The 15,362-nt window shown below is 36.9% G+C and overlaps 1 protein-coding gene across 1 annotated transcript in view; it reads left to right on the top strand.

Annotated features, from left to right (window-relative positions):
- Window positions 1-13,212, top strand: part of LOC129206729 (mucin-5AC-like) — a 53,040-nt gene extending 39,828 nt beyond the window's left edge. Inside the window, exons 32-49 of the mRNA XM_054826475.1 lie at window positions 119-342; window positions 1,169-1,343; window positions 1,523-1,773; window positions 3,171-3,354; window positions 3,722-3,920; window positions 4,888-5,066; window positions 5,288-5,357; window positions 5,664-5,764; window positions 6,139-6,170; window positions 7,022-7,199; window positions 7,869-7,973; window positions 8,172-8,206; window positions 8,582-8,704; window positions 8,816-8,914; window positions 9,665-9,793; window positions 10,585-10,642; window positions 11,223-11,328; window positions 11,889-13,212. Coding sequence (XP_054682450.1) covers window positions 119-342; window positions 1,169-1,343; window positions 1,523-1,773; window positions 3,171-3,354; window positions 3,722-3,920; window positions 4,888-5,066; window positions 5,288-5,357; window positions 5,664-5,764; window positions 6,139-6,170; window positions 7,022-7,199; window positions 7,869-7,973; window positions 8,172-8,206; window positions 8,582-8,704; window positions 8,816-8,914; window positions 9,665-9,793; window positions 10,585-10,642; window positions 11,223-11,328; window positions 11,889-12,114 — 2,474 coding nt within the window. The 3' untranslated portion in view covers window positions 12,115-13,212. The remainder of the gene's footprint in view (window positions 1-118; window positions 343-1,168; window positions 1,344-1,522; window positions 1,774-3,170; window positions 3,355-3,721; window positions 3,921-4,887; window positions 5,067-5,287; window positions 5,358-5,663; window positions 5,765-6,138; window positions 6,171-7,021; window positions 7,200-7,868; window positions 7,974-8,171; window positions 8,207-8,581; window positions 8,705-8,815; window positions 8,915-9,664; window positions 9,794-10,584; window positions 10,643-11,222; window positions 11,329-11,888) is intronic.
- The last annotated feature ends 2,150 nt before the right edge of the window (window positions 13,213-15,362 follow it).

The following is a 15,362-nucleotide window of genomic DNA, read 5'->3' as shown; positions in this document are numbered from 1 at the left end:
TTTAATATATTTACAACTTTTAGTTTGGAAATTATATATTGTCTTGTTGAAGTTTTTGAAGTTTTTTTTAATCCTTTTTTTTCATTGTATCTTCTTGTGGGTTTGATTTTTTCTGCAGGTGATTTGATTTACAACCAAATGGATAGTGATGGGTGCAGATTTTATGCCATCTGTAGTCCAACTTGTACGGTTGAACGACACACTGTCGATTGTAACGTTACTACTCCTCTACCCACTACTTCCCCTGAATGGTCTACTGTAACATCATCAGTTCCTGTGCCTATCACTTCTGGAAGAGTTCCTTTTCATGGTTGTGTTTCTGGTACTTACCCTCCGCTACAGGTATGTAGTTTCTGTGTTATGATCGTTGAAATAACACCAGTGTGAGGTTCAGACCATAAAGGAACAGATTGCAGTTTTTAAACCGTATTTGTGCAGATTGCCAGAATAATTGTTGCTAGTGATAGGCAGTGTATATGACATAAAATTTCTATGTGCCTTCTTTATAATTTTTTTTCATACTGAGATAGCAATCTACAATAATCTTTTCTAATTAATTTAGTGCTAGTAAAACACTTTCTGATGCACTGCATTGCATATCAAACCTTGCTAATGAAATAATAGAGGAAGTTTTCTTGTGAATTTTTTTCTTCACCAAACAGAAAAATTAAAGCTACTGTGGAGGCTTGTACATTTTTCTGTTCTCCTGCCCTCTTACCTGTACTTTTGTAGCCATTCTTTTTTTTTTTTTTTTTTTTTTAATAGGGGTAATCTGTTCTGATAGTGAAGTACAGAGTATATAGCTAGTACAAAGGTCTGTTCCCTTGCCCTAAGAAGTATCCCCCCAAACTTCAGATGATCTCCTCATGCAGAAGAAATAGCTGGAATTAAGGTTCCTACCTCCTTGTAGCATAAGAAAAAAATGTGTAGAATATTGGCAACCTTGTAGTGTCAGTGAAGATTTGTATTTTAGTCTTTGCTTCAGATATGGAAAACAAAACAGTTTCTGATCCTCCATATCATGGTCAGAAATTGAAGAGAAATAACACATTAATTTCCTTTCCAACACCACCATTACTGGAAACAATATACTCTTAAACTGAAAATATGAGTAAAGTTCATATCTGTTTGCAAACTCCTGTGACAGCAGTTTTTGTTCATTTTGCAGCCTGGGCAAAGATACAAATTATCCAACTGTACAGAACTCATCTGTAAGGGAGACAACAAGGTAGAAGTAGTTCCAACACATTGCCCACCCGTAAAGGAAATTACCTGTGCGAACAAATATCCACCAATACTGGTCCCTGATGAAAACGGCTGCTGTTACCATTATGAATGTCAATGTAAGTACCAGTAGATTAAGGAATAACCGTTTTTGAAAAAAGCAAAACTTTGTACAGATTATATGGGCATTTTGTTTTCTCATGGTTGCTCTAAATTGTAGTATATTCACTTCAGTTTCTAAATTCTTTCTTCTACATTAATTATCATGTTAATCTTCTACATATTTTCTCTCTACCAGGTGTGTGCAGTGGATGGGGTGATCCTCATTATATTACTTTTGATGGAACCTACTATACTTTCCTTGAAAATTGCACTTACGTCCTGGTGAAACAGATTGTACCTAAATATGATAACTTCCGTGTGTACATTGACAATTATTACTGTGATGCAAAAGATGGACTTTCCTGCCCTAAATCCATTATTATTTTCTACAAATCTGCAGAAGTGGTGCTGACCCGTAAACTCATGAATGGTGTGATGACCAATGTGGTAAAATACCCATTTTTTTTATTTTTGAAAAAAAGAAATAATGTCCATAGGCCTTACTGATTCTCATTTGAAATACAGTCTGTTCGAATATCATATCACAGAGGTGATGAGGGCAGAGGGTATCATTAGGAAAAAAAGATTACACCAGTTTCTAAGAACAAAATATCAGAAACAGCCTAGCACTATGCAGATATGAATATATTACATGCATGTGTGTGTATGTCTATATAACGCTATACAGCTGATACAGAAGGCAGAATACTTACATTTGATTCATGTTTCATGAAAACTAGTACACTGTGCCATTCACTTATGTAAACAAACACATAATGAATGTGAAACATGGATGCAAATTGCAAGCATGATTCTTCTCTCATGGTCAAGATAGGTATGTATCCCTTATCAGCTGAATGACTAGGGACTCCTTCCTCTGCATAGGGAACTTCAGACACCAAACAGAGCCATGACGTGATTCCCCCTCCAATTTCCTCCTGGGAAGAGAGGTACAGAAAAGGGTGACTGGGGGTGTTACTTCACCTTCATGATCCTAAACTAGTGCTGGCAAGCCAGTGAAAATGAAGTCAGTCCCACTGTTACACTGGAGAATTTATTAGTTGATTAGAGAACTCAAAGATGTGGGAGGAAAAGTTCGTCTCAATACGCATTGTCCCCCTACAGAGCCATGCCAAATTCTCCTTACCTACAGTCAGAAAGGCATGCTGAAACAATTAGTCTAGTGATTCCCTGTGAAAGAAAACAATAACTGACAGTTTTAACTCTTACTTTATCCCAATTCGATGGAAGAAAGTTGCAGAATAATTCCTGACAAAATGTTATTAAGCATATGTCAACCTTCATTAGCTCATATAAGATACAGGCTGCAAATGGAACAGCTTAGATTAACGAATAAATCTGACTGCTACATAAAACTGGCACCAGGGACACTTGACTTCATTTTGAGTTTGGACAACTCTTCCAATGACAAGCAATATGTAGTACAGGAATAGTGTGATTTCGCAGCAAAGTTATTACATAATAATGGCAGGAATATTTTGGTAGTTACAGAAAACTACCACTCATTTTCATATGGAAAATGTTTACAATAAACAATGAGGGATACAAAGAAAATACTTAGATTTAGAATGCTGTGCATTAGCACACAATCTGCACAAACATGGTACATAGAGGCCACTTAGATTATTATCACACTGTAGCAATACAAGCTGAGATATTAATGCATATATATGTTGTTACTGCAATACCAATGGACATTGGATATGATGCACAACAATATGGAATTATGTATAATTATGAAGATTAGAAAATGCATTATTTAAAACAATCAGGCAGAAGCAGTGCTTATTCTGAAGTTGTGGTTTTTTTAACCCTGCATTCAGATGTACTTCAACAAAAAGATTGTCAAACCAGGCTTCAAAAAAGATGGCATTTCTTTCTCCACACTTGGCATCAACATGATTGTTGAAATACAAGAGATTGGTGCAACCATCACCTTCAGTGGGCTGATTTTCTCTGTGAAACTCCCATACAGCAAATTTGGCAACAACACCGAAGGACAGTGCGGTAAGACAGATGCACTAATTGGAGGTGGGACTCTTTCCTCACTCTGGCTGTGCAGTCTCATGATTGACAGAAATTTTTAAACAGCAGTAAAATGGAAATGAAAACAGTTCTGCTGTTCAGCTTCCGTAGGATCAGAAGCTCAATATTTCAGCAACCTGTTTTTTTTCTTTGGGGCTGGGGTTTTAGGTTTGTTTGTTTTTCCCTAACCTAAACTGAAGTTCATATAACTGTAAAGAAAGCACTCCCTATGAAGCAAGGTACCTTATGCGTTTTATGAGCACACCACGTCTAAATGTGATATCAGCACAACAATGTATTGTGCATCTCTGATGTGGCTTTTGACATTTACATAGCTTGTCTCTTCCAGGAACATGTACAAATAATAAATTAGATGAATGCCGTTTACCAAGTGGTAAGATCATTTCTTCCTGTCCCCAAATGGCTCATCACTGGATTGTTGGTAGCAACGAGTCATGCCATGGAGTACCAATACCACCAGTTGTAACCACACCTTCACCAAAGCCTCACTGTGAAACACCTCGTCTCTGCAAGCTTATTTGGAGCGAGTAAGAAAAAACTGAATGAATTCACTCTTTCTAGACAAAACTGTCTCAGTGTCTTACAAGAAGAGTAAGAACTATAGCCCTAGCATGTCATAATACCTGAAAAAGTCAGCTTAATGATTGGATATATACAGTAATAGGCCTTCGCAAAAGCAACAGCTCTTCTTTAATGACTTGCATGCCAAAGATAACTGAGCAAGGAGAGGCGAAGTCAGAAAAACAGGGATGCAGCAAGCACTAATATCCATATTCCCTGCGTTGCAACCACACAGATTTACATTATCTTTCTCCCTCCCTGCCTCCCAGGGTATGCTCATTCACGCTTGGTTGCACTATTAAGTAAAGACTGAACTCTAAATTTGAAGTGGACCTTCAGTACCAAACCTAAAGAACTTGATTACCAACCAGGTTAACAGAGTAGACAGAAACGTCTCAGCCAAAAAGCATCCTTCATTCTTTGCACATTTCATTGAAAACATGGAGCTCCAAAAGCACGAAGGCTTGTTTCCTGCAGTATTTCCTATACTTATGTGAGCTCTGACAAAAGCTTTTTTTCAGCTGAATCACTTATAAAGACCCTCTTACATGTGCTTGCTGTAGTGTCTAATAAGTTATGAGCTATTGTATTGTGCAATTTTTCTATCTCTCAGCTACTTTTATTGTCCCTTTTTCCTCAGTCTGATGCGGTTGCCTTTTCATTAAATTTCTGGTGTCAGACTGATGAAAACTTGTGTACACATACAAAAACAATATGACCTTTAGCCTCTTTAGAAAAAAAAATGGAGCTTCAAATTTCCTAACATTTCCTTTCCTGAATCTATATGCAGATTATTGGCCATTCTTAGGGGTTTGTTTCTTGTAATACATTCTTTCCTGAAGCAGAAAGTCACGTGCCATTAACTGGGAATTGCTGGATTTTATATAATAACTGCTTAACATAAAAGGGGTTTGGTTTCTTTTCTATCTGCAGGATTTTTGCAGAATGCCATGCTGTGATACCACCAGAACCATTTTTCAAAGGCTGTGTTTTTGATGGATGTCGCATAGCCAATGAATCCATGCAGTGTTCCAGTTTGGAGATATATGCTACAGAGTGTGCTGCTAGAGGTGTCTGCATTGACTGGAGAGGAAAGACCAACAATACATGCCGTAAGTATTGCAGAACTCAAAAATGTGTGTGAGAAATGGTAATAATTAGTGTTTTATTCAGTAAACACATCTTACATCTAACACTTGAGTACTATCTACAAAAATACAGTGATGTTCTTACTCACAGAAGCTGCAGATAAAGGCGGCAAAGCTGTAGTCACTTTTGTTGCAAAAATGCATCTACTGACAATTTTTGATCTTTTTCTTCTTTTTCCATACAGCATACAACTGTCCAGCAACCACGATATATAGCCCATGTGGGCCCATTAATCCTCCTACCTGTGACCCAAGGTATGGAAAGAAAAAAACCACCCTAAAACAACTGCTTATATTTTTCTTTTTTTCTATTTTTACCTATCTACTTTCCTTAGAAAATTAGTTACTTCATAATGAAATGTCTTGTGAATTTGGATAATTTATTCAAGATTTATAAATATCAATCAGCTCTATGAATATCCACTTCCTGTTGCACTTCAGAAAATGTAAATTCTTTTGTCTCCCTTGTATCTGACATGGCAACCTTCTACATATGCTGCTGTCTCTCCTGCTTTACTGCAAAAATGTTGTACTCAAATACATACATTCCTCCCATTCTAGCTTGGTTGAGCTTCCTGGTTATGGAGTAACTGAAGGATGTTTCTGTCCTGAAGGAAAGACACTCATGAGTGAAGACAGCAACATCTGTGTCTCTGAATGCTGTAAGTCATTTGTAGCTAATTTGGAGAAAAAATAGAGAACAGGACTGATAGTCAAGAGGCCTGTGTTCTACTGCCATGTTCTACATGATCAGATCATGGGCAAATCAGCCTCTTTAAGCTCCTTCAGTCTCCCCATCTAAAAATCGAATAATAATCAATATTACCTTTTTTCCATCTTCCTTCCTTACATAAGACCTACCAAAATGGTAGAATTCTATGTTTCAGATGAGCTAGTCTGCATATTTATTTTCTTGTCAGTTTTATCTTCACAATATTTCTATTTGAAACTGCACAAATTTACTCCTTTATGTCAGTTTTCAGTGGTGTAAATCTCCATTCATGGGTGTGGTTTGTGTTTTTTTTTTTCTTTCCAGCTTGTAGGGAACCAAATGGAGCAACCAGACGGGTGAGTATCACAATCAATGTGGTTTATCAAACACAGACAAGTGAAGCAAGAGTGTATTTAGTGTTTCAGAAAAACAAAGTTTTGCTTAGATTGGGGGGGAGACTGGGTTTTTTTCAAATGTTTGTTTCCCTTTAGTCTTAAAAATAAGTGCCAGAGCAGAAACCACATTACTCTCTAAGAAATTTAACAGTAAGTGATGGGATATTTTTTCAATAACCATCACCTCACACACTGGGGAAAAAAAAAAAAAGAGAGAGAGAGAGAGAGAGAGAAAGAGAAAGAGAAAGAGAAAGAGAAAGAGAAAGAGAGAAAGAGAAAGAGAAAGGAGATAGATGGTAGTAATGGAACTTTGGCATATGTGCTTCTTTTATTTCCACAAATTTGGCTTGCTAAAGTTACTAGAGATGAAGGGACAGACGGATAACAAGGTTTACTTGTTGCTGATGTTGATAGTCTGTGTTCTTAGTTCCTCAGCTGCACAGAAATTACAGAAATTTCTCTCTGTAACCTAATATTCAAATGTTGTATGACAGTTTCCTATTCAAAAATGCATGCTCATTCACTTCTCCTTTAGACATCTTGTTTCCCTCATACTTACACTACTAATAAATAGAAAGTGATAGTGGTTTGAACACGCTCAGAATCTTTAGTGGCCTCCAGTATCTTCCCCTAATTAGCTTCAGTTTGAGGGTTTCTTATAATATCTAAAGATACTAGAAGTATGAAAAGGCTGATGTAATCAGGTGTCACTGTATCCATGAATAAGTCAACTAGAAACAAATATAATGATTTTGGTTTGAATTTACATATAATTTTTTTATTCCTTTTTTTTCTTTTTCTTTTTTGTATAGCCAGGAGAAAAATGGACAAAAGATTGCCAGGAATGTGTCTGTGACAAAAATACTCTTAAAGTGCACTGTAGCAAACACAAATGTTCTCTGACGCAGCAAGTATTCTGTGGTGAACCAGGTTACATACCTGTTCAGATACAGATACCAGAAGATCCATGCTGTACCAGGACTGAGTGCTGTAAGTACTGTTTTAGTTCTTTATCATGGGGAATATACTATATTCATTTTGGGGAACTACAACAATAATGCCTCAGTTACTTAATAATTTGCATTGATTTCATAATGCTTTTCTCCCTCATCCCACTTCTTAGGACCTTCTAGCAGAGCATTTACTAGATGCCTGAAGAGAACAAATTTAAAGATTAAAAGATTTTACATAGTGAGACACAGAAAAGTAACTGGAAATCTCCTATAATTTATCCTTCAATGCTGTCACCACCTGAAACAATATTCAAAAACTATTCAAAGCATTTTCTGTTTGAAAGACCAGTATATAAAAAAATAACTTAAAAACAAGTCTTGAACATTTGAAAATTGCTTAAGAAAGTTCCTGAACCTCTGAGAACCAGCATATTTCCCAATTGGTACAAATTTCTCTTTGGAAGTATCTCTTTCCAGCAATCACCACTCTATTCTTCTCAGTCAATGCTTTGTTTTACAAAGGTTATGGAAAAGCCTGTTCACTTTAAAAATAGCTTAACAAATACACTGAATTAGTCATGAAACTAGCTTGTGGAAACAACAGATTTGCCCCATGGGAAAACTTCTGAAGTTAATGTAAAACAAAAATTACTTTCATTTAAAAATTCTGAGTTCATTATTTTCTATGTTCTCTTACATTAAACAGACTGCAACACTAGCCTCTGCCCTGAGCTCACACCCCAGTGCTTAGAGGGACAAGAAGTAATCACAGTAATGCAGCCTGGAAAATGCTGTCCTACCTTTGAATGCAGTAAGTACTATGCACCTTCTTCATGTGTTATTCACAGCTATATTTTTCTAAGTTTATGAATACAAAAACCTTAAAAGAGAAAGATGAAAATTATCTGTGTTATCACACAACAAAGCCAACAAAGCAGCAGTTTTTTCACATACTTCTGCTTCTTAAAACTTACACCTCTATAACACCATCTATCTTCCTTCTTTACAGGACATGGCTGTGTAGTCAATGAAACCTACTATGCAGTAAGTACATAGAGTAACTAACTATAAAAATACACCTTACACGTTCACAACATAATGTTTTTGAGACTCCTATCATAGACCATATTTTGCAGAAAGGCCCAAGATAAAACATTATTAATTATTTAATCGAGGTCAGCATATCAAAAGCCTCCCTACAAGCAAAAGCATTTTATTCTCTCCTTTTTGCATTATCAGAATTTAATTTCAAAATGGATATTACCAACAATAGAAACTCTGCTTAAATAAAACAATCAAAATTGTATTTAAGAATAGTTTAGCCCATACATAGTTCAGCTTTGTATTGTCTGTGGTATACATACACAAAGTAACTTGCTTTTAATGACTAATAATGACTTTTTTTCTGACTTGCCCTAGCCTGGAGCTGTCATTCCATCAGGTCCCTGTGAAGAATGCACCTGCTCTGAATCCTCTTACTCAAGACTTCACCATGCTACCATCAAATGTGAGCCTGTTATCTGTGACACATACTGCCCAGTGGTGAGTGCTATTTTGCTGTCAGTAATTCCTAACCCACTCAGCTCAAATATCTACCAGTTAAGGCCAATGTCCTAACTCAATGTTATTTCCTCTCTATTTTTTTCAAAACAGGGTTATAAGTATACAAAGGAACCTGGACAATGCTGTGGCACATGCAAGGCAGCGGCTTGTATAGTGACTGTGGGAGAAAACATTACACGCGTGCTCCAAGTAACTATCCCTGTTTTAGTTTATTTTTGGTGAACTCTGCCAGTCTTTTCACTCTTTCCTCTCCTTGACTTTGTAACTTTTATTTACTGCATCTTTCCTCATGTTAGACAAATGCTCATTCAGGCAGGGAATGGAATGTCTCACACAGTTTTAACAGTACCTTGAGCCATGAAACTCTAGTTCTAACTAAAACTCCAGGAAGCAATTGTAATATTGAACAATGGCTTTCAGAAATCAACATAGAAGAATACATAGCTGAAAGCAATGGACCATTATTTGCCTTCAGCTCTGAAAATATAGCACCCATTTTGCTCAAAGGATAATTTTATCTGTGGAGGCAGATTTCTGCTCCAAACAGCCAATCACAAATTAGCTGAGAGCTTTACAACAGGATGAGTCAGTGAAGCCAGCAGAAATTCTGCCATGTATCTGAATGGACATAGCCATAAATTCTGATTACAAAACCATTGAAACATGAATTAATCTTTCCAAATGAGTAGATATACTTATCCTCTTCGCACAGAAGCATGTTCATATCCAGATAAAAATACAGCCTCCTCACTTGTTTAATGAAGAAGACTTACAGCAGTATGATAATATGACAAGTAACTATCAGCTGAAATTCAAGAAAATTGTACAGAATAATCAAATTGCAGTAGGCAGCAATGATAAGACACGGGGATTTCTTGTTTGTTTGTTTCATTTTTATGTAAGAAGATTTTTATTCACTTTAATTTTAACTGCTTTCAGGTTGGAGAATTCTGGAGTGCACCTGGTGATAACTGTACAATTCACACATGTGAAAAATATGATGACCAGTTCATTCAAGTTGTCTTACAGAAAAGCTGTCCTCCCTTTAACCCCAATGACTGTGATCCAGTAAGTATTCTTCTCATGTTTGAAAAGGTCGCAGTGGCTAACACCAGTGACAGAAGGATCATGGTGTCCAAGGAAAATACCTAGCAGAAGCATCACATAGGATGTAGCTCTCATTTTATCCTCTCTGAATTTGGTCCCCGTCACATTTCATTTCAGAAAAGCAAATCAAAATTAAAATGGGTGATATATCAATACTCACTGAGGACTGGGGATTAGAGAAAAGGGTATAGCATAATGTTCTGGATTCCTAAAAGTGTCAGGTGACCTAAAGAGGCAAGAATCTTATTGAAAAATAATGGGATTTTTATTCCTAAATTATTTAAGATTATAAATGCTTTTTTAGAATTCACTTATTGAGACCAAAGGTGAAGGAAAATAAGCGACTTCAGTTCACAACATCATTCTACTTAATACAGCTCAGGGTAGATTAGAATCAGCCCCACACATCTGGGGATTCAGTTATTTCACTAATTGTGTTACCCTGTCTGACATAATGCTTCACTTGTACTGCCTTTGGTCACTCAAAATATCCTTGCTGCAAGCTTATTTCTGAAATTTTGCTACTGAACTCTGATGAGTTCCAGTCCCCCTTAATGTCAGCTTTTAAGAACTCTTATTAATATTTAATTGAAGTAGTTATCTGCCCTTAATATTTAGCCTTGCTTGAAATTGGATTCCATGTCAATACAAAGAATTTTCTGGTACCAGAGCAACTTAGGCAGCAGCGAAAGTCTCTGGTTTAGTATGCAGATATGAAACCTGAGTTATCTTTTTTTGTTTTCCCACTCAAGGATGACATCAAGCTATCTGACGATGGCTGCTGTAAAGAGTGCCCAGTAAAATTGAAGAGTAAGTAATGATAATATGTGACTTATGAGGTATATTAGTCCATCTTGCATGGTAGGTGCATAGACAGAAGAGGTGAATGGTATGGGACCACTGCCTCACACTGGGGTGAGAAAGGAAACAGGTGGACAAAGAAAGGAACAGAACAATTCCAGCATGCACTTTAGGGCCTTGGAAAACATGTGTATGTTGAACTTTCCCATCCCCTACTGATAAATGTTAGCCTTGTGGTGGGAGGGAGAGGACTATGACTCTTCTCCAACTTCCATAGATAAATTCTCTTCAAGTAAGAAAGTGAAGCAAGTTGTAGGAGGTGGCTGTGCATTGAGCAATTGCCATAGTACTGCTCTTTATTTCTGTATCCTGCACCAAAGTTGCATAAGCAAAAGGGAATTTTTCATTCATTGATAACACAAGCAGCAAGAACTTGGCCCTTAGCAATTAAAAGAGAAATGCACTGTGACCTAACTTCCTATTTCAGCTCCATCCATCTCAGTTTTCTACTACAAACTATCATACTCTGATATCTATTTATATGTACATATACTTTAACCTATTTTTCCTTGGTTTGTTACAACCTCAGGTTGTATGAAGCACAATACTACTGCTGTCATCAAATATCATGGATGTGTATCTCCTGCACCTGTTGAGATGACATACTGTGAAGGCAGCTGTGATGCTTACTCACGGTAAGTGGTGTAAAAGATAATTGTGGTCTGTCTCTTGTCTTCTACTCTTTACACTACTTAAAGCAAATTGCAAGTGATTTTCCAGTATGTCCAACATCCACCCAGTCATCAGCTGTTTCCATTGTGCTAACTAGAATTTTTAACAGACATGATGTTGTACTAGCTTAATTACCTCAAGACTCACAATGTTTTAACAGCTTGTTCAGTGTCATAGTGAACAGACCCGAGTTTTGATTTTGCCCATGTAAAAGTGAAGGTTATTTGTTTCTCACTATTGTCCTATTTTGGACTGGCTTAATATGTGATCTGGATTAATTAAATTACTTTTAATTCTTCAATTCTTCAATTCTTCAATTACTCTTAATGAAGAGCTAGATCCATCCATTTTTACAATGAGGAGCAACTTATATTTCACTACAATACTGTAAGAATGGTAATACTGAGCAATAGTCCCACATGCAAGCACACAACTTCTGGTTATATTTCGTAATGGGTGGGAGGGGCAATGGTATTTCTCACATAATTTCTGAATCTTTCTTTTTTGTTGGTTTTGCAATCAGATATTCTCTAGAGGCGAACACAATGGAACATAAATGCTCATGTTGTCAGGAAATCAAGACCAGCCAGAGAAAGGTGACTCTGACATGCAGTGATGGAACCTACCTTGATCACTCATACACCTATGTGGAGAAATGCAGCTGTGTGAGCACTGAGTGCATTCCCCAAGCCAGCACCCAACAGACAATAAACCAGAAAAAGGCCTCTCAGGAACAAGTGAATGTCTGAAATTAGAACTAGAGAGGTCAAACAAGGGTTGAACATAAGACTAAAAAAACCTTTGAAATAATACAAAAGTGTCAAAAGCAGCTAAAATTGTGGATGAACAGATGATATTTTCCGCATACAAACTCAATATGTCTGTCTATGTTATCTCAGTTTTCATTACCAATAGATCTCCCATTGTTTTTCATGTCTTTACTTTTACATCTTGAGAGGTACAGCATAAGGTCATTTTGACATTTTCTGTTTGTTTGTTTATTTTCTGAGAAGTGCTGTACCATAAGACTGAGAGCTGGATTTACACTTGCACAAAGTCTATTATGAGAACAACATTCTTTTCTGGCTTGAAGCTTGCCTGTGGTGGCATAATATAGACACTTGACAATATCTAATATTTCCATTGATGCAGACTGACCTTTTTTATAACAACTTCATTCCAGTTCATTGAGACAAATGAAAAGCTAAAGTCCAGAAAACAAACAAATAAATAAAACCCAAGGAAAACTGTACCTCTCTGTTTCTTTATTTTTCTTTTTGCATTAAGGAAAACTTGGTCTGCAGAAAGCCATACCTTCTCAAAACTATAAACTTCAATATTTTGAACAATTTATGATGGGCATATTTCCCTATATATTCTCATGAGAAAAAGAAAGAAATCCTATCATGAGAAGCTGCTGCACACTACTCTTTGTTTACATAACATCATCAGCATAGTAACTGTATGAAAATATGGAATTTTTTTTGTTTGTGGTTAACTGTTTACAGAAGAAGTATATATATATATATATATATTTTTGCCAACAGGGGCATATGAAGGATTTTTGTAAACAAAAGATAATAATAATAATAATAATAATAATAATAATAATAATAAATGTAAATTCTTTCCTAGGAAACTTTTAAAAGTTGAACCATTGCTATTTATTTTGTTTTTTGAAAATTGATTTATTGGGTCATTCCTTTCAGAATTAATGGCATCCCATTTCTTAGTCTTAGTCATGTTATCTGGGTGTGGTATATTTTCTTCTTCTATTTTGTTTTGAAATATTGTTTTATTTTTGTTCCATATGAAAAAAAGTAATGATGATTAATAAATTTTGAGCATTTTACAGCATGTCTTCTTTGACTTTTCACTGAATCCTTCACATGAGAATTGCTAAATATTTCCTTCCCATCCTACTACAGCCATTTCTCAATAGCTCCAGGTCAAATGTCAATCTAGACTGTGGTACCTAACCTCCTATAGAGCTTTGAATGAAAGGCACTCGAAAGCAAATACTGAAAGTGTTCCAAGTACATCATTTCAGATGCTATCAATTAGTGAGCTTCCAGTAAGCAAGCACACCTTTGTCTGTACATATTTTGTAGATCTGAAAGATCTTTACCTGACAGACCGAAACTATCCAAAGTATTCCAAATCAGTTAGTCTCATATTTTAGAGCCCACTACAATATACATAAATATCAAACCTGAAATTCTACTGTTGTAAATCTACAAGTTTTGACAGGTTACTATGCAACTTTAGTTACACTATACTTTGAACCAGCCACCACAGATCTGACTGTAGATTGTATAACACCAAGCAGCATGTTTTATACGATTTACAAATGACTGCTCTAGTAAAGGGAACAGCAAAAAATTAAAGGTGATGATCTTTCTCCCAGCCTACAGTTTGGACAGCTCAGAACAGGGAGTAACAGGGTAACAACATAGGTGCAGGTGCCCTGCAGCACCTTAGCCTGCTTTCTCTCTGTTTTTTTTTTTTTCACAGAACAGTAACAACCCATATACTTCCCCACTCAGAGGTGAGCACTGACTTCTCCCTAAGGATCACTAGTAACATCGTACTTCCTGCGGGCAAAAATCCCTACATCCTCCCAGCTTCCTGTTGACAAATTGTTACTTCACTGTCTGTTTTTTCCAGTCCTTAGGCTCTTCTGCTTCCCTATAAGGCCCTAGGTAGCATATTGCTCTGTTCCCTTCTTTCCACCTAACCCACCAGGCTTCCCAATGTAGCACTGCTACTGAATTCATGACTGGTTTGGTGAGCGACGGATTCTCTGGCCTTCGCAGGCAAGCTAGGAAATTATTCTTCTCCCACTCATTCCGCAGAAGGGAAAAGAGATTGCCTATAATATAAAATCAATTACTATGTACTTCTTTGGTCCACAACAGCACCTTGTCCACAGTTAACCCACTGAAATAACAGATTCCCTGTATCTTGATTAAAGATCGTTAGTTGTTTTTCCATGCAAAGCCTGTATCTCGGCACCCCAGCAGCTACCCTCTTCCCTGGAAAACTGTGTGTATTAACTCTGTGCTACCAGCCACTTCATATAACTCACTGAAAGAGGAAAAATTAATATGATGAGGGAGAAGGGAATGAGAGATGCATAATATGTGGCACATGGGAAGACTGAGAGGTGATAATGACAGGGACTGCAGAGGCCAAAACCAGCCTACAGTTTGGTGGCATAAGAAGGAAAAAAAAAAGAGAGAAGAGAAGCAAAGGATTGGACAGTGTGCTGGTTTTGGCTGGGATAGAGTTAATTTTCTTCATAGTACCTAGTATGGGGCTATGTTTTCAGTTTGTGCAAAAAAACAGTGTTGATAATACAGAGATGTTTTCATTACTGCTGAGCAGTGCTTACACAGAGTCAAGGCCTTTTCTGCTCCTCACACCACCCGACCAGCAAATTGGCTGGGAGTGCATAAGACGTTGGAAGGGGAAACAGCTGGGACAGCTGACACAGACTGGCCAAAGGGATAGTCCATACCATATGACGTCATGCTCAGTATATAAGTGTGGAAGCTAGCTGGGAGGCAGGATTGCTGCTCAGAAACAGGCCAGGCATTGGGTTTTGTTTGTTGTTTTTTTCTCTGCAGTTGGTGAGCAATTGCATTTGTGCATCATTTGTATATATATATGTAATATACTATTACTATTATCATCATCATCATGTTACTCTGTTATCCTATTAAACTGTCTTTATCTCAACCCAAGAGGGGTTTGGTTTTTTTTTTCCATTCTCCTCCTCATCCCACTGGGGGAGTGAGCAAGCAGCTGCATGGTGCTTAGTTACTGTCTGGGGTTAAACCATGACAGTCCTTTTTGGCACTCAATAAGGGGCTCAGAGGGTTGAGATAATGACAAATCTGACCAGAGCATGTTAAAACAAATTTGTTGTAAGCATTCATTATATTAGTTTAACAGTCACTGGTCACAGTGGTTTATTATTTGTTTGCATATTTGT

Source organism: Grus americana, chromosome 5 (assembly GCF_028858705.1).
Source record: "Grus americana isolate bGruAme1 chromosome 5, bGruAme1.mat, whole genome shotgun sequence".
In the NCBI taxonomy this organism is placed as follows: domain Eukaryota; kingdom Metazoa; phylum Chordata; class Aves; order Gruiformes; family Gruidae; genus Grus; species Grus americana.
The sequence above is the reverse complement of the archived record's forward strand: the minus strand, read 5'-3'. Positions and strand labels throughout refer to the sequence as shown.